This window comes from Chelmon rostratus, chromosome 19, assembly GCF_017976325.1.
Source record: "Chelmon rostratus isolate fCheRos1 chromosome 19, fCheRos1.pri, whole genome shotgun sequence".
NCBI classification, from domain to species: Eukaryota; Metazoa; Chordata; class Actinopteri; order Chaetodontiformes; family Chaetodontidae; genus Chelmon; species Chelmon rostratus.
The window spans coordinates 21053875-21074306 of record NC_055676.1 but is presented as its reverse complement, the minus strand read 5'-3'; the positions used below and the strand labels follow the sequence as shown (position 1 = coordinate 21074306).

At 43.0% G+C, this 20432-nt stretch overlaps 1 protein-coding gene across 1 annotated transcript; it reads right to left on the bottom strand.

Moving 5' to 3' along the window:
- Positions 1-79: 79 nt before the first annotated feature.
- LOC121623105 (hyaluronan and proteoglycan link protein 1-like) lies at positions 80-20099 on the bottom strand. The gene is made up of 6 exons (XM_041960262.1): positions 19923-20099; positions 5154-5288; positions 2387-2550; positions 1769-1967; positions 1063-1365; positions 80-609 (listed from the first exon to the last, which is right to left on the bottom strand). Exons 2-6 carry the CDS (start codon positions 5257-5259, stop codon positions 320-322), a joined length of 1062 nt encoding a protein of 353 aa, XP_041816196.1. The 5' UTR covers positions 5260-5288; positions 19923-20099; the 3' UTR covers positions 80-319.
- Positions 20100-20432: the final 333 nt, after the last annotated feature.

Here is a 20432-nt window from a genome sequence, read left to right as displayed (position 1 = left end):
AGTATGGCTGTAGCTGTGATATCCTCCAACCCCCACCCCCCCCCCCACAACAGCCCACCCGCCCCCTTCGAAGGCATTGATTAAATTATAGAAACCTTAAATATATGTAAACTATCGCTCATAGAATATCAGGTCCCAGGTTACAACAACATGACTCTTCTCTGACAGTAACGTCTTCATGAAATAAAGCATCACAGTTTGAGTGTGTGTGTTCGTCCCTCCTCTGTCTCTTTTTCACTCCGCTAGTGTGTGTGTGTGTGTGTGCATGCTGATGTGTGTTTGCAGGATATGTGTGTGTGTGTGTGTGTGTGTTTGCAGCTCAGTTGTGGCCCTTGAAGCAGTACACTCCGTACAGCTTGTGCTTTTTGTCCGGGAAGCCGCTGAACCTCACGGCGGCCTCTGTGGGACTGCAGCGCCGGCGGGGGCGGGAGATGGGATAACGGACGCTGCCGTCGGCCAACCAGCCGGCGTCGCAGCGGTCATAGCCTAGCAGCTTCCAGGCAGCGTACATCTGGCCGACTTTGGCGATTTGAGCGCCGTCTTTTTGGCACGCTGTCACCGCCTCGTCGTAGGTTAACTTAGAGGGGTGGATCAGGTAATAGAAGCGACCTGAAAGACAAGAAGAGACGCGCAGATAAGCACAAAGACATAAAGATATGAACACACGACATGTTTGCAAATAAAATGCCAGCGCAATGCAACTAATGACATTCCCATCAGCCTCAGCTGGACTAGCTAACGTTAGCATGCTAACATTTCAAACTAGAAGGTGAATGTGGCAAACATTATACCTGCTAATCATCAGCATGTAGTCTGTTGGTATTAGCATTTAGCTCCTAGTACAGCCTCAGAGAGCTGTTAGCATGACTGCAGACTCAGCAGTTTGTGGATGGTTGAATGCTTTGACTTTGTTGTGTACTCTCAAAAAGACCCTCATGGCCATCAGTGAAAGAGGTCTGACCCTGCAACCTGCTGTGTTTTATTCGACTATTGTCTTCGGGGTCAACCTGGTTAAGTCAAGGTACAAACACACACACACACAAAGGTTGTAACGTCCTTCACCTTTGTAGTGGGAGGTGAAGCAGAACACGTCGTAGTGGTTCTTCTCCTTGTCTCTCAGGCCATAGTTGCGAATGCCCGGCACCGTGTTCTTGCCTCCGCAGGGTTCTCTGGGGGTGTTGATGGGATATTGGACTGTGCCGTCACTCAGCCAGCCGGCGTTGCACCAGTCCAGCTTTTCTCTCCACGCGTCATACAGCTGATCAAAGGACGCCACGATGGCATCCTGGTCACGACATGCCCGCTCAGCGTCGTAGAAATTGAGGTTGTAGCGGCCCAGACGGGGAAAGTAGGGGAAGACAACACCTACATGAGGAGGTGGGAAACTGCAGTTAGCAGACAGAACTGGGATGTGTCCTCTGGGCTTTGTATTTGAACCTGATATTTAACCTAATGAGAGAAAGTGAAAGCACGTCTCGCTGTGTAAGCACAGCTGTTTCCCTGTCAGACTGCTGCCAGCGCTTTTGGCTTCAGGCAGTAATGGCTGATATCTCCGGCCACTCTCAAACATAATGAAGCCGCTCTGACATTGATGCACACTATGCTTACACCTGCTCCTGACTTTCCCCCGAGCAGTCGCTGCCCACGCTGCTAAATTTAGTCTGACTGCAGCCTGTTACAGTACAATGACATTTAACAGAGCCTTGTTTTTACACAAAAAGCCTCGTTCTTTCCCATTTTAAAGAGCTGGTCCATCCAACTGTTATACCTTCCAGGTTGAGGGACACCACCACTGTTCCATCTTCCAGTCCATCAATAACTTCACATTTATATCTCCCATAATCCTCCAGGGTGATCTCTGTGATGACCAGAGAGGCATCCATTGGTGAGGAGCCTTGCAGGTGGACACGTCCATGGAAACTGCCATAGCTCCTTTTGTGATAATCCATGGCAACAAAAACATCCACCTAGAACAAGATGGAGAAGGATCAGTCTGTTGTGCCAAGATGATAATCTTTCATCATTTAAGATTCCAGACCATGAAAATCCCATTCTTAAAATCATATCTCAATGGACTTCTGCAGTTGGCAGGACTGTGCATGTGTGCATTCCCGCGCTTTGTCATGTGCATGCTAATAGCGCACACAACACAAACAAGATGAGAGTGAAAGTCAATGTACAAATTTCACTGTATAGCAAGTCAAACAAGTTTACACAGTTCAAACCTTCATCTGTCAGTGCTGGAAGTACGTAACAACCTTGTGCTCATAAAGATTTAAGATCGATCCAGGAGAAAACCAGTAGAGCATTCCTTAAATTTAATCACATATTGATGTTTGGCAATGGTAATTCTAATGAACAGTCATTTTAGAAAATAAATGGTAACCTCTTTCAGGTAGTCTGAGGTGAGCTTGGTCCATTTGATCCTCATCTTACGATTCGGTGCCATTGATTGGTCCCTTTGGATCTTGCATGGTAAGGTGACATTTCCGCCTCGCCTCGACAAAACCTTTGATTGTTCTGCCACCACAGAGAGTCGAGGGCCGTTCTCTGCAACACAGCAACACAATCACAGCCATGAAACACACCCCGCTCTGTCCGGACCGGTTTTCTTACAAACAGAGGTGGTTAGCCTAGCTTAGCGTAAACAATGAAAGCAAGGAGATACAGCAGGCCTGGTTCTGTCCATAGTTTAACAAGACCAAGAGTCTGCAACCGTGCTGGTCTCGCTGTCAGGCTGTAATTAGGCAAGCAATTAAGTGGTGATTTGAGCTAAATGCTAGCGTCAACATGCTGACATGCTCACAGTGACAATGCTAATGCTGATGTGTAGCAGGTCTAATGTTTATCATACTTCACCTTGGTTTAGCAGGTTAGCATGCTAAAGTTTGGCAATTAGCAGTAAACACAAAGTAAATCAAAGGCTAATGGGAATGTCATTAGTTCTACAGGTATTTTTGACCTGATAATGGCGCTAGATGAAAAGTTAGAGGATCACCTAAGTTGTTACAAGTCATCCTTATAATGTCTCATATAATGTCTATATAATATATAATGTCTCTATATAATGTCTCTCCTTATAATGTCTCATCCAATAGCTTATAATGTCTCATCCAATAGCTGTTGGGATATTTTAGTCTGGACCAAAGTGGTGGGCTCACTGACTTACCAACATTACCATCCCTTGAGCCACCAGCATGCCTAAAAAAATAGTTTACCATCACCTCTCAAGCTGATTATTTAACACGCTTCATCTAGCTTGTGTCATTTCTACAAAAAATATAAACATAAAAACGACCACTTGTAATTTTTGGGAATGTTATAACAGGGTATAGCATGTTAATTAGCGATCTTTAGAGGTGTTTGTATGTGCGTAGTCCCCTACTTTCAGTCTAGCTAAGCTAGGCTAACCATATCCTGGCTCAGCTGCTTAATGTTCATGAGATCGATGTCCATCTTCTTGCCTCACTCTGATGAGGAAAGCTAATGAACCCGTGTAGATCTATTCCGTTAACACCAAGTAGTTCTGAGCAGCAGAACCTCCTGAACCTGGATCTGTGCAGCCTTCTCAGGGTGAAATAAATCAATGACTGTGTTCTCCACTGGAATCATTAAAAACTGTGCTCACCTGTCAACCTGCCAAGTTATGTGAGCTCTAAATTAGAACATACACACTGTTACTGTGCACAGAAGAGAGTTTAAATCAGCGTGCGGTTCATCTGCTGCTGTGACCTTCGGCCTCCATCACTAACAGCATTTCTCCTCAGAGTTCGTTAATCCAGTGGATCAAACAGCTGATTGATGATCTGATCTGTGCTGTGAAGACGTCTTGTTCAGTTCCTCAATCACCTGTTTGTGTTTCTGACAATCTGCTCATATTTACGCTGAAAAAAACCTTCAGCTTTTGGTCTGTCTGTCGTTTACCTTAAATCACAGTTAGCTATTAATCAGTTATTAGCTAGCAGTCAGATACTAGTTGTTAAAGAGTTGGTAATTAGTTAGTCCTTAGTTAGTAGTTGAGTTTTTACTTAGTTATTATTTTTGTTTTAAATTAGTAATTAGTTACTTGATGGTTATTTATTAGAAGTTAGTTTTATAGTTTATTTGTAATTAGTAGGTTTTTTTTATATCTTGCCAAATATTTGGTTCATTGCATTAAAATAAGGCATTAATCTGCAAAACCTCAAACACGTTTAAAAGAACTTCTGAAAGCCTAAAGTTTCTCTTCATAAAGGGTTTTTCTCCTCAACTGAATCACTTGTTTTCTTTCAATTATTTGCCTCTCAAAGTCTCGTCTGCAAATGTGGATCTATTGCACATTTTTCAGAATAACCACGTCTGGTTGAAAATGAGAAATTATTTGAAGTGAAAAAAATAAATGAAGGATTATATAAATGAGTAAATTTTAGTTTTGCTGAGAAAAAATGATGCATGTTGGGTTGTCATATACGGGAACTGATTACAGAACAGTAACACAACTAATCAGTAACATCTGTGAGCTCACATAACTAATAAATAACACAGGCGGAAACTGATAAAGAGCTAAAACTAGAAATTTAATCACGTCAGTAATATCTCTGACTTCACGAGGTCAAAGGTCAACATGAAGAATGTGAATAACCCTCTAAAGCATCGCAGCCAATAAATAACAGGCATCCAACTCTGCACGGCCTCATTTCCCATCAACCAAACATTAATGATCACATGTTGCTTCTATCACTGCAACAACAAGCAAAGAGCAGTGACACCCAGGTGGGACGGTTCATTCTGTCAGTACACAGAGGCTTGACTGAAATACCAGATCCCAGCTTCTTAGATAAGTATTGAATAATTACAAATACTTCTCAGCGCCTCTGCTGTGATCTTCTTACAGTGCTTTAAATCCTGACATGTTCAAACAAAGTTTTCATCTGCGAGTGCTGATGAGATAGCTGTATCTCACTGAGCTAATAATCCCCACATAGCAGCCTTATCAGTGAGCCCCAGCAGCAGAACAAACTGATAAAGCGAGGAAACAGGCGACACTGCGGAGTGAGTGTCGTGAACGAAACTCAGGGGACACTGGAGAAGGTCTCTGTGCAGACGTCTGTCCAACAACACCGAGGCTGCATCAGAGAAACACAGCAAACACACACACACACACACAGACTCACCTGTGACATAGATGGTTCTCGAGTGCTCCAGCTCAGGATACAGAGTGTCCAGATCGTTGTCTGCTACACTCAGTGAGATCAAAGCACAGATCAGCACAGGAATCATCTTCACTCACCAAACTGGGGGTCCGATCACTGCAGAGACACACAGAGGGGTGGCGGGGGGGTTACATTACAGTGTGTACAGGATGGTGAGGCTCAGCAGAGCGTTTAGCTGTAGCTCCATCACATGAATGCAACACATAGAGCAAAGAAACTTATTCAAATACAAGCATGTTAATGCAGCTCAGTTCACTCTACAGTGTGAGTCAGGGTTTCTCTCTGCAGTGCTGCCCCCCCCCCCCCCTCCCCGAAGCGTCTGTAATTACGATGGGAGTGCAGAACAGTTTGCATCCTCGTTACCGAGCACATCTGCACACACTGACCGAGAATCTCACACCCTCATTCCAAAGTTATTAAATGCTGTCAAAACACAAAAAACTCAGCACAAGACACAAAAACATCACTGAGAGTCGTCCTCGATGCACAAAGCAGACGACCCCGTTACAGGCTTCACACTACGAGGACAACACACACCAGCAGCACAACACAGTGCGGATCAGACATGCATTTTAGCGTGTGCAGTACATACTGTGCAGCAAATATTCCCTGTCATCCAGCGGAGCCAGGCGGCAGCATGTCCCGGTGACACTGACGGCCCACAACTTCAGAGGGAGACTGTGCCACAGTGCAGTGTTCACACACACACACACACACACACACACACACTGCAGCCCATCCTCTACACACTCATCCTAAAGAGAGACGGATTCACCATTTCACTTCCACTTATGGCCTGTGTTTTATGGAAGTCCAGTGCTGCCAAAACTGAAATGCCACTGAATCACGCTTCTTACACACACACTTAAAGTCACATTTAAATTTTCTTGCTTTGAGATTTTCAAACTGTGAAAATCCCCCGGACAGTCGAGAGATGTGAGCAACAACTTTTAGTTTCAGAGTGACTCTGTGATGAACGTCTAAAAATCTGTTTAGAAATCAGAGAAAAATTACTGCAGAACTTGCCTGACAATCATTATGTTTTTACATTTTCTCCAGCGTCGAAGGAATCCAGTGACAGTTATCTGTACATTCATGTGTCCACTGCAAAGAGGCACTGCTAACAGCTAATTCAGCATAGTTCTAATGGCGCTAATTTGCTAAAATGTAAACAAATACATGCAAAAAAAGTAGGGCTCAAGTTGTGGCCAGCAGCTAACTGGCTGACTCCATGGCAACATTATACTTCCTGTTTACAGCCACCAAAGCATTATACAAGTAACAAAGAAAGATAACAAAATCCTTGAATATTATTTTTCATGTTGCGATATTCATATTTTTGTCACTACTGAAGTTTAGGATGTCCCACAGACAGCCTAATGCAGGAATGCATCACGACCAAGAAAAACCTGATACCAGGTGAGAAGGGCTGCAAAAACAAGGCAACATTTAAATCAATTAAATGGTTTCATTTTAATATTGGCATTCATGGACTTCCATAGTGTGTTTCTTTTGAGGCTTGTGTGTGAGTTCAAGGTGTGTGTGTGTGAGTGTGTGTGGCACACAGTCACATTGTGGGGACTCACCTTCCTTACGGGGACAAAACGCAAGTCCCAGTAATGTAAATCATTAAATTTAAGGATGAAGACTCGGGGTCTTCTCTGGTTCAGATCCAGAAGATGAAGGAAAGTCTAATTACTGTCCCACAAAGTGACAGTTCATTTGGACTGATTCCTCTTCACCCGCCCCCCCGCTTCTTATCTTCATTCACTCCATCCCAAATTGCTGATGTGCTGGCCCCCTCTGCCAGGTGGAGCTCCTGCAGTCAGCAGAATAACTGCAGCACACACACACACACACACACACATCACTTATTCCCCCTCCCTGCCTGAGAATGGTCATTACACACAGCGGGACAGGAAGGGGAAAGATGTGACATGTCCCGTTTAAAAAGGGTGAAAACTTTGAGTCAGACTGTTCTCTGCAGGACACAAGGACAGCAGGTGATGTGTGAAATGAGAATAGAGGGGATGGAGGGAGATGAAGACAGTGAGATACAGCAGGAAAAAGAGCTGAAGCAGGCGGAGGGAGGTGGAGGAGGCTGAGAGGACTCTGCAGCAACAGAAATGATGCAGGGGGCTGCAGCTTCGAGCTCCATTAGCTCCACTGCTGGAATTTCACTAAATGCATTAACTCAATCGGTGTATTTACTACACATTTGAAGTATCAGTACTTTACCTCAGAAGTCCTGTTTCATGACACTGATACTTCCACGCCACTACAGTCTGATTTTACATAAAAACATACGAAGAAATTACACATTTGATGCATCGTAAAAAACCTGAATAATTAGTCCAGTAATCAGTAACTTTTTTTTACTGTGATTAGAAATTATTGCGACTGTGAACTTGTGCACACACTGTGTTTTATTATCCATATCCAACCATGTGCAATTCAAACATGTTTCCATTGAGAAACTGAGCCATCCATCTGAAGGAAACTTATTCTTATACACCTTTTGTGTATAATGTACACACACACACATACATACATATACACTCATTCTCTACGTCGCCTTCTTTATTCTTGCTCTTGTTGCTGTCCGTATCAACATAATGTTCTCTGCATGGGATCAATAAAGTTATATCTTATCTTTAAATTAATCAGCAATCATTTCTGTAACTGATTAAAAATTAATTCACTGATGCAAAAACAGAAAAGATTTCCACTTCTCAAACAGCACTTGCTGCTTTTCCTCAAGTTAAATTACGGTAAACTGAATAATCCTGCTTTGACATGAACTAGTGAGTCACAATATTTGCTTCCTCCACCTGATTAGCACCGTCAACAGGTGTTAACTGTGGACTCAATCAGCTGTTTATGACGGGGAACTTACACATGGCTAAGACATCATGACACACGCACACACACACACACACACACACACACACACACACACACACACGAGTGACAACATTCCTCAGCATCCATCTGTGTGGAGTGTAAACAAGGCCAAGTCTTTATAGACCAGGTGTGAGCGTGCGTCACCAGTTTGTGCTCAAACAGCATGCTGATGGTTCCTCTCATCGTCAGGTAGAGAACATTTGAGCGTGCAGACAGTGGAACTGTGAGGAACTATGGGGAAGCAAACATTTCATTCCTCATTAATTTCTGGCCCTCAGCCCCTCATGACCCCAGAAACTAGAGTGATAAAGCTGTTGTCAAGCTGTGTGACGTTAGATGTTGTTCTTTAATGTCAAGTCAGTGAGCTTAGTTTAGTTTAACAGTGGTGGAAGACGCTCTCCCATCCTTTACTGTTAGAGGTTGCTATTCCAGTACTGAGAGTCACAACTTGCATGAACGCTGCAAATCCGTCCGCCGTTAACTGCAGCGCCTCACAGTCAGCCTTACAGCTTAAAAAAGGGAAAACAGACCAGAGATCAGATCCAGCGATCATTTAAGATGGATTTCTTGCAGTTGGATCTGAAGTAATCTCTCGTCTCAGAGGGACTCCACCCAGTCCCCGATTGTTCCTGCAGGACGCCAACACAAACACATGCACTCACACACGCATCAATACAGTGCTTTACTCTGACAGGGCAGCAGTGTGTATGCATGTGTATACATGTGTCTGCTGGCATGTGGGGTAATTATACACTTAACTCTACTTTTACTTTCCTGTCAAATTCATTTGGGGATTCAGAGATGAAATCAGTTGACAAAACTATTCTGAGGACTCGCTGGTTCTTTAGCCATGCTAGCAGCTCGCTAAAATGTCTCAACAACTTTTGGACGGACATTTGTGTTCCCCAGAGGATGAAACTTACTCACTTTGGTGATCCTCTGACATCTAGCGCCATCATCAGGTCAACATGTTGATGTGTTCAACGCTTTGTTTTATGACTGAACGCCTGCAGAACTAAAAACATTCAGATCAGCCTCAGCTGTCGGTCATGTTTGCTGTTAATTAGCCAATGTTAGCATGCCAACACACTAAACTAAGCTGGTGAGCATGGTAAACAATACACCTGCTAAACATCAAGCTGCTAGCATTGTCATTGTGAACATGCTAGTATGCTAAAATTTGCATTTAGCTCTAGCACCTCTGTGTAGCACAACCTCACAGAGCTACTAGCATTAATGTAGATTTTTAGCCTTGTATACGTACATGCTGATTTTAAAATGTTCTGTTGATAATAATATTTATTAGCTTACATCAGGATTTTGCGTGTATTTAAAATGCACGTGTCACATCAGCGCTACACCAGAATAACTATGAATATGCTCATATGTACATGAGGCTTTGTGAAATGGTCAAAAGGTCCACTGATTTTGGCAAACTCAGATATATCAAGTCATTTTTTGGCAGGAAACAAGAATAATAAATAAATATGAATGTGTTTTCATAGCAGCAACGAGGGTCAAACAAAACAAACTGAGGTAAAAAAAAAAAAAAAAAACTGCAACAGAAACACTTCCACCACAGGGTTTCTGAGCATCCACATTTACTTTAACAAGCTAGGTATGCTAATGTGAGGTGGAAGCGTTTCAGTGTAAAACATCGTCAGTGTGTTTCAGGACTAAACACATCTACAATGATGAGGAGAGAACAAACGTCTCTCTCTCACACACACACATACATACACACACACACACACACACACACACACACACACACACACACACACACACACACTTCAAGTTTCCATTCCTTATTTGGTTATTCTCTTTAATTTCGTCTCTGTTAGCAGCAGAAAAGCAGTTCTGCACAATGACATGCTCCATTAGATGTTTATATGACCTTTGACGTCTTCTCCAAATGCTTAACAGTTTTAGCTAAGTGCTAAAATAACCGTACACATTAAAACTAGTAGAAAAATTGTTGTTAGCATGCCAGTAGACTCTCAGTCTTGTTTAATCTGTCTCTCACTTTTCATGAGCACTGAACCCTGGGATCGCTCTTTAAATGCCAGTTTGTGGTGGACCTACGTTTGTTCATGCAGGACCTGCTGATTGCTCAACCACACAGCTGCACCTCCTTCTTTTCCAGTATATCTATGCTGGTGCTCTGTCATGGCTCCTTGGAAATCATCTTAACGTAATAAGTGATGGGACACATGATCCTGCTGGCAGTTTTCCTTGGAAAACACATCAGCTTTTCCAGTGAAGGGGCTACACCTGCTCTGCTGCTAGTCACAATGTGTGCCAAGAAAACACACCTACAGCTCACCATGACACCACCTGCACCAGCCCGCCAAGCTCTGAATACACTTATTAGCTTTGCTGCTGAGAATTAGATGAGAAGATCAATAGCACTTTCTTTATGTTAATATGGCAACTGTGTTCACAAACAGTTGCATTGTTCTTTATATTCACTAATCTTTTAGCTCTCGTTTGGTCTCCACCACTCTGTATTTGGCATATGTGAATTTTGTAGAAATGCTGTCAATGGACACTAAAGCACAATGAAAGTTTCACCTTTGACCACGCCCACCACCACTTGTAGCCACACCCAGTAGTGATGTCACAGTGTACTGACACACCCCAGAGTGCACGTCTGCTCTTTAAAAACGTGGTTATTGAACATGGTGTTTGGCAGCATTTTCACATATTGTCCACATAAAATACTCATTCATGATTGTATTTATATACTTTTTAATACTTTCACTAACAGAAGTCCTCACACTGTAACTCGACATCTTTCATTGCTTTGACTATATTTTGCCCCTTTCCTTTTATTCCCACTCTTTATCCTCCTTCAGCTGCTCCTTCATACAAACTTAATCCAGCTGTTCAGTTCAACTGCCAGTTACACATGAAACAGCTGTTCAGCAGCCAGCAACATAAAGTGGTTGCATTAAAATGTACTTAAAGTACCAAAAGTAAAAGTACTCAACATGAAGAACGACCCATTTTACTGGATTATAATAACTGATGCATTACTGTGTATGAGTGTTTATTTACTTTATATGCTGCAGGGTAGCTAATAACACATCATAATTTATTAGCTGGTTATATTTTTCCTTAATAATCTGAATATGCAAAGTAACTGAAGCTTCAAAATCAATGTAGTAGAGTAAAATCATTTGTCATTGAAGTTAATTGAAGTATAAAGTAACAGAAAATTAAGTACCTCAACCTGTTCATGACTTTAATGATGCAGCTGGTGAAGGTGGAGCTAATTATAATTACTTCATGTAATGCTGTGTAGCTTTATCCATAAAATTACATCATAATTATTGTTGATATATTATTACACCGAAATGTAGTTAAAGTACAAGTACCTCAAAAGTACACTACTCATAAATGTACTTTGTTACATAACACCATTGGCAGCCATCAGTTGCACCCCAGCTTCTCCAGAAATGATATTCTCTCGTCTGATTAATCGGTTTATTTTCCACTGACTCATTTTTTCCATCTTCTTAGTTTTCATCATTTTTGGTCTTAACTGAAAACACAACAAGGCTTTTGTTCAGTTTATTCTGCATCCTGCTGCTCTACAACTGTAGAAACTCTGCAGAAACAGCTGAAGCACGTTAGCCCTCAAGATAATACCATCAAAGTTAGCTACCTAGCGTAAGTTACTAACTAGATGTGAGTACATGAGGTGATGGTGCACACCTGTACGAACACATATTGGAGACTTTAACACTGTCAACTGTCATGTGTCCCCTGAGACGTCTGAGTCTCAGGGGACACAGTCAGAGTCGCAAACTCTGGAGATGTCCTGCTGCTTTGAGGCTGCTGCTGACTGATGTTTAGGATGAAGCTGCAAAGGGAGCCAGTCGCCACTTGACCCTCACAAAACCTCCTTCGGTACGAGAGCTAAATGGAGCGTGAAACACCAAAAGCTTTAAAGTCAGAGAGACCTGTGGGGAGACAGAAGACTGGAGACATACAAGACTTATAGTGAAAAGATGTGGACAATGAAGGTCTTCTGTTCAAACAGGACAGTCAGCCATTATTATGACTTCATAGCATCTGTCAGTCAAAAACCAAACATTATTCTTACTGCATAAATCCTTCCTGAAATATTTTCTCCACAGCGATTATGACACAACACATGATCAATCATCGACATCAGTGTGTGTGTGTGTGTGTGTGTGTGTGTGTGTGTGTGTGAGGTGAGCAACTCCATAAATCTGGTCATGAGCACTTTGAGTGGGTGAAACTTTATCTGAGACTATAAGAAGCCAGATGGAGAAAGCATCCACCTTCTTCACACACAAACACACACACACGCACACACACACACACACACACAAAGTGCTGTTGTGTTATAAAACATGTTCTTATGGTGCATAATTCCACTTTTCCAGCTACTCCATTGTGATGATTTGCTGTTTTTTTATGTTTTATATCAAAAATACAGAAATGGCCTATGAAGAACTTGTAATTGACCTTTCATAATCAATTAATCAATAAGTGATGAAATCAGCCCTGCCGTCATTTCATAAATAGTATCAACAGGAAATATTGTTCTGTTGATGAGCTTTTACCTGGTTACCATCCCTGACAACGTTTCACTGCGGTGATGCATCAGTCTAACTGGCTGTTGGGGAGTGAGACCCTGGAGGGCCCTCCACAGTGTGTGTTTATGTGACAGGAGGGGCCACAGCAGCTCTTTGGGGCCGAGCAGGCGCTCAGATAAACGTATGGATTCCATTACACACACACGTTGCGCTGACGTTAGCGCTGACTTATGTTGGAGGAGACAGAAAGAACATGATGTCAAACTGTGTATTATGTTTCTGTCAGAGAGGGGGAGTCTTTCTTCGAAAAGCTTTTTGTTTTCCTTTAAAGGGGAGGTGTGGAGACCTCCAGGTGTACGATGGGAGTATTGCACTGCACAAAGAAACATGTAGCAATTCTCACTAACCTGAGAATTAGAAGCTAATTATAACTATTCCATATAATGGAATTTAATTTAATCTAGAACGATGCTTAATATTTCATAGTAAAACTTGTACATGATATAAAAATACAGGCCTATAGAATGAATGCTCTGTAGCACAATTTTGATTCTTGAAGGTCTGTTTTACAATAATGTGTGTGTAAAAATGAATAGAGCTGCCTAAAAGAAGTGAATTACCACCACTAAACAATGTTTAAACTGTAAAACCATTTTAAAAACAACTGCAAATACCCCTTTTTTACCTTTGATCCAACACCGTCACTGTCATGCTGTTTAATGTTGGAAATATTGAATTCACTACAGAGAAACTGAGAAATAGTTAAATGAACTTGGATTTATATATATATATACCCTTTAATCCCAGGAACTGAAGGTGATGGGGATAAAGTTGATCTTCTTCTTGTGCTTGCCTTTCTTGCGCTGTCTCTCATTGGTTTGCTCCACTGGGACAACTTGTCGTTCGCTGTTCACTCTGTAAAAACCTGTGTTTGTCAGTTGTGACTGCTCTGACTGAGAGTGTTGGACGTTTGTGCAGCTCAACAGGTGTATGATGCATTCTGTGCGAGATACTGAGTTGAATCAGCCTTTGCTTGGTGGAGCTGGAAATGTTTGAGATTACTCTAAAAACTCAGAAATTGGTGAGATTTAAATCACCTTTTTCACGTTGGCTCTGTAGCATAAAAAGTTTGAATCTTGCTCTGTTATGCAACAAAGAGGATGTTACTGCCTTGTTTAGGTGATTATTTTTTTAGCAGGGACTTGAACAGAAATAATTAAACTTTGAGACGATGATACGGGAGGCGGGGTTCCTATTTTAAAACGGAAGATGTGAATAATTGTGCAGGACGATGTTACAATTATGGAATAAAGTGCTGGTAAGGAATTCAGAAACAAACCAGGTTGACGTTAACCCACAGTAAGCTAGCTACATTAGCCAGCTAACATGTTAACGTTAACTTTAGCTACACCTGCTTTACTTGCGTTAATTCCAGGTGACAAACAGCAGGCTGTTTACTGATGGCTGACATTTACCAGTCGTAAACAGTTAGCGACAAGCAGCTCTATAAGCAACACTTAAAGCATTAAGTGTGTTTGTTGTGGTGAAATGTTAGTTGCTAATGTCACCTGCTAACGCCAGCAGGTTCATTTGCTCACTGTAGTGCTAAATAGCCTGCCTACATCACACCTGCACACACCTGACTGATCGTTGCGTAAAATGGACGTGACCGTCGGATTGTGAGTTTCAGAAAGCTACAAAAATCAGCCGTAAATTCAACATGGCAGGAGAGACGCTGATAGAAGAGCACTTTGTCGGAGTGATGCAAATTCTGCGTTTGACATCACTGTAAACAATTACAGATAAACAGAAGGAGGTGATAACACAAGAGTCCAAAGCTGCTCCGGTTGGACGGTTTCATGGTGTAAATAGCAGAGAGACGGCGGTGGACTCTTTCATGTGCTGCTATCTCAATGATGTCTTCCCTCAACCCCCCAAGACTGCTGCTGTTCAGAGCTCTGGAGAACATTTTGGGTCACCCAGCTGTGACACTGATGGTCCTGTTAAACAGATAAGAGATCGCACCCGGAGTCCCTGCAGAGATTCACCACTTTTTCAAGCCAGAAAAGTCACATGTAAATTCTGTCTCTAGGTAAAACAAAGCTAAAAATAGCGAAAATAAATGTCATTGTTCCAGTAAAGCCGCCCTCAGAGAAGCATGGAAACCTCTTCCCTCCATCCAAACACAGGCTTCATTTTTAGGGCTGTAATGAACCTAAACTACAGTCGAGTGTGTGTGCAGGTATTTCCTCCCCTCGCAGAGCGTTTCCATGGCGAGCTGCTCTCTGACCGATGTGAACTGATGCAGGAAAGATGCTTTATTCAGCATCTGGAGCAGGAACAGCCTGATGTAACAGGTTTCCGCAGCTGGGAGACAACCTGCTCTGGAAAAGTCCACCTCGCATGCCAGAGCTTGTATGTGTTTGTATGTGGGTGGGGTAGGAAGTGATGGGTGGGGTATTTACTGTACACACAGCTCAGGGTACTCACAAATAGCTCAGTCAGTTTCCTTGTTGCACAGAACATATATTTTTCTCAGTGGTTGAAGTGGTGGGTTCAAACGGGTCCATTACCTACCAACACGTCACCGTCACACCACTGGCCGCCACAAAGAGTCCTCAGTGTGGAGTACAGTCGGCCTGTGAGGCGGCGCGAAGGGAACAAGAGCCCTACGTCCAATCAGGAAGGTATGTGTGAATTTCTGAGAAACAAACGGGATGCAGTTTTGGCCTCAGATCTCCATACGTCCTCCATGATTCTGTCACACAGCCTCAAAGTGTTTTGTCTTTTATCCAGCTGCAGTCTTCATGTGCAGAGATGTTCTGCTCTGAAGGATAAAACCAACATTTAAACCTGACATTTCCGCAGAAAGAGCCAAGAAAATACATTTATTCACCTGCTGATGGAGAGCTAATGAGAAGACTGACTGCTCTAATGCTTAGCTTAGCATAAAGATTGGAAATGGGGAGAGACAGTTAACCTGGCTCTAAATTAAACACCTACATTGTGTTGTTCAGGAATCAAACTTCATGTTAGTGTTTGTTTCTTTAGGTTATTTAATGGTTTTTCTTCAACTCATTTTCTAAATAGGAGAAACTTCACTGCAGTCAGTGGTGGAAGTGTCCTTTACTTAAGTAAAAGGAAGTAAAAGCCTTCAGAATCCCACCCAGAAGTATTCTCAGCTTCATGCAGTAAAAGTACAACAGTACTCTCAGCTTCATGCAGTAAAAGTACTGTCTGTGCAGTAAAATGTCTCCTGTGACTGAGCTCTGATTCTATGAGACGTTATCAGATTGTTGATACTGAAGCATCAATGTTAGAGCAGCATTTTACTGTTGGAGCTGCTGCAGGTGGAGCTGCTTTCAACTACGCCATATAGAGTTAGCTAGTGTAGTCCAGTGGGGCCCAACCTGGGGGTCGGGCCCCTCCAGAGGGTCAGCAGATGAATCTGAGGGGTCGTCAGATGATTGATGGAAAAGAAGAAAAAAGTTCTGTTGTCAGTTTCTTGGTTTTTCTGTAATTGTTGCTGCAAATATCAACAACAAAAGATCCAACGCTGCAGTTTTCATGAAGAAACGACCAGCAGCACTTTGGAAATGACTTCCTGTCACAGCCGAGAACATTCAGATTCTAAAACCTTTGAACAGCGGTCAGCCTTTCCACGATATATGGCGCTTTAACAGGCAGATTATCCCCACTGTCACCCTTCACAATCCACCCACCTCTCACCTCCCTCCTCACCCCATTCTTCCCCACTGTGAGAGGCTAATTTACGGCTCTCCGGTCTGTTAACCGCCTGCTTCGACCCCGAGGAAAACATCCAGCGAACAGTTCATCTGGTTCTCCATGCCAGCTCGGCACTGTGTTTTAAAGAAGGAGTCAGGTTTTATATGTGGGCTTTATACCCCCCCCCCAACAGAGCCAGGACTGAAAGCTGCAGGTCAACGTTCAGCAGTGGTCTCAGCCGAGTGTTATTAAACAGATATGAATGATATTAAACGGGTTAATAGTTTGAGCTTCAGGGTTATAACTCATTTCCTCTCTGTTATTGTGTTTCTGCTTTATAAACAGAGTAAAAGAAGGATAAAAGTTATTCAAGATGTCCTCGATACCTTTCAATGAAACACCAAAACTCAGGAAAATACGCATTAATGAAAGAAGAAACATGCCGTTAGCTTCCCAGTAATAGAGTAAATAGACATAAAAGCCTAATAAGAAACTCATCATTTAAAGATACAACAGAGGCGCCTTAGCTTAGCATAAAGTTCAAAAACAGATTGACATGCTAAGCTAACCACGTCCTAGCTCGAGCTTCTTGTTCACAGCACAGGCATGAGAGTGGTGTCGACCTTCTCATCTAAGGCCTGGTCCACATTTACACGTTTCCTGTGTGTTTTTGTCTTTCGTCCACACTCAAACGCAGTTTCGTGTCACTGAAAATGAAGCTATGACTATGTGAAAAGCCTAAAAAAACAAAGAGGAGTTGACTGTGAGCCTTCCTCCATCCTTCCTCTCTCACTTCACCGTGGCTTCAGGTGAAGAGCGCTCTGAGCTCCTGTTGGTCAGCGTCACGGACATGTCGTGGAACCGTCTTTCTGTCTCTGGTTTGTCCAGGTGAGGCTTCATTAAACCATAAATCGTTGCACCGACTCCACCTGTTGGCTTGAGCTCTTCTCTGGATGCTTTCATGTCGCCTGAACCGGAGGTACGATTCATTGCATCTTGACTCTTTCTGCTGCTGCCGTCTTTTCACCCTGCCTTTGAGCTAGCCTCGAGCTTAATGGGGAGTCCAGTTTGAGGAGGCTGGATGTGAACCTGACCACAGCGCTGCTTCATTCAGGCTGAGGCTCTGAATTTCATTTGTTTGTGCAGTGAACAAAGTCTGTCACTTTTCCACCTTTAATAAATGTTTGTTGTTTTTTTTTTACTTCTGCTGAACGAGAAAGTTCAGAAAACATCCTAAAGAGGGTGTTTGCTACACAAACAGAGCTGAAATATTCACACACACACACACACACACACACACACACACACACACACACACACACACACACACACACACACTATTTAGGTCAACATTTCCTTTTAAGCTCCAGCCAGAAGACGGCAAACACATCAGTCAACACGACAAAAACGTCTATTCATAACGCAAATGCAGAGACCTCTTCTTAATTAACATCTAAACCAAACAGAAACAACACACACACACGCACACACACACACACTCATTTAACCTGTTGTTTCCTGAACAAATTGAAGTTGACTGTCTGTGTGTGTGTGTGTGTGTGTAGGTGTGTGTGTGTGTGTGTGCGTGTGTGCACGTGTGTGTGTGTGTTACTGCAGAGAATACACCCCCCTTTTCATTTGGGGGGTTGACGCTGCAAGCACAGTCTGTGTGTGTGTGTGTGTGTGTGTGTGTGTGTGTGTGTGTGTGTGTGTGTGTTGGGTGGGTGCAGGGGTAATGGGTGGGGGTCAGGGTGGAGCCGCCAAGTCTAAGCCAGCACACAGAGAGGGGTTGTTGGGCTGAGAGTGGCTCACAGCCCCTCGACGTCCTCGGCTCTAAATCACTCGCTGCACAACATGTTCGACCACAACTATGATAACTCCTACAAACACGATGGCGTTCGCTCGCAGACGATGGATCAGCCGGGAAAGCTACAAAACCTCAGTTTATTGAGCTCTCCGGAGGCAATTTCACACTCCACTAACTCGAATGACTGGAAAGTTGATGCAAATTGCATCAGACCAATAATTCAATCACTCAAATAAAAAAAAAAAAAAACGTCAAAATAATTAAAAATTCAGTGTGGAAGATTGACTGGAGGAGACGTTTCCACACAATTAAAATATGAAGGTTTTAATTAGAGGACTTAAAAGGAGCAGATTCACTGAGAGGTTGTTCAGACTGATTCCTCTCTCAGTTAATATGAAACTACAACCAGCAGACAGTTAGCTTAGCTTAGCATAAAGACTCGAAGCAGGTGGAAACAGCCAGCCTAGCTCTGCCCAAAGGTAAAAAAAAAAAAAGCAACTTTCAGCACCTCTAAAGCTTGTTATTTTCTCAGTCGGGAGCTGTGGAAATCTGTGCAGCGAGCCAAGAAATCGTCTCAACTCACCACAAAACAACTCACCACAAAAGGTGAGAATGAGACTAAAGGAAGTCTTTATACCCACCTACAGCCCAACATGGTGGAGGAAATATTCACATGTGTGCCTGTTTGTCTTATTGTGGATCCAGAAACAAGCTGCTCTGTAAACTCTCTTTTTACAGCGTTTCCAGCAGGACTGTGAAGCTAAACATGCACCAGAGACACAGCAGACCCATCTGAGGTCCTGTTTGAGGACAGTCACCAGACCTGAACCCCACCAGGGAACAGGACACCAGCCCTCTACCAGCACACACAACATGAACAAAAGCAGAGCTGTAATAACGTCCAGAAACAGGTCTTTAAAGCGTGTTCATCACAAACTGTCAGCCACAGAATAAGACGGAGGTGACTCAGTGAGAGTCCGTCCTGAATCCACTGAAACCTCATGAAGCTTAAAAAAAGTAAAAACAATAACTCTTTTCATCTGATATCAGTGATAGAGTTCATGATTTACCTTACATTTAGTTTTCCTTTGGAATCAAATGTTTAAATGCTTATGGTGAACCAGCTTTTTGTAGTTCTGGACCCCAAAAAACTGCAGAAACATCAGCTGATTCTTTTCTATAAAAACTCACCTTTTACCTCCTGATTTTACTTCCACTTTGTTACGACTGCCGACAACTTTTTGGATTATTTACACATTAATTATTAAGACGGTGATGGTTTATTAGTTTCTAAATTACTTTGCTTTTTGAATGTATTTCCACATTTTAACTGTTACCTTCCTTCTCTTTTCTGTTTGGTAAAGGACTTTTTGTCAGTTTATTCTCAGTAGTGTTCTCAGACGTTTGGTCCATTATATGTGACTCAAACAGCCTCCTGTAATTAATCATATGACGCTTTGATATGCGACCTGGTGGTTAAGATGCAAAACACTGAACTATTTAAACTGGTATCACTGGTTCTCATCATGTTCCAGCTGCCTATCTGTCTTTGCATGTTTGTCAAGTCGTCATCCACTAAAGGCGAAAAAGTGCCAAAACAGCGCGCCCATCAGCCCACCAAGCAGCAGCATGGCTACATGTCAAACAAGATGCAGAGAGTTTGAATAACCTTTACAATCATGCTTCACATCTCTGTTAGCAAAAGGAATCACAGCACTGTACCTTTCTCTGAGCTCTGCGCGCTGTGTTGCGGTCGAAGCGTCCAGACGCGGAATGAAGCGCAAAGCGATTACGCACGTGAAGGTACGGCCAAACAGGCGGCGTGGACGCCTTCACCCTCTCCAACTGGGTCCAAGTGGAGCAGCGACCAGGCGCGCTCCTCCTCGCGCGCGCGCGCGCGCGTGTGTGTGTCCAGCGCTGTTTTTACACGCAGGGATGAGGAGTCTGCGCTCTGACGCATGCAGGTGAAATATGCGCAGAAATGCGGGAAACTCTGAGTAGTGAAGTCTGCAGGTTTAGCTCCAGATCTGAGGACCAAACGGCAACTTTAACGACAGTGAGATCAAGACTGTGGCAGTGGTTTTGGCAGCTGGCCCCTCATCACTGCAGCGGACATCCAGAGGACCTGAACGGGATCTGCAGTCTTTGGGTTATTGTTTTCAGACTCTAACTAAAGGAGGTACCCAGCCCCTGTTGCTCAATGTGTGATGACAAACTTGATTAAGAGCTGTT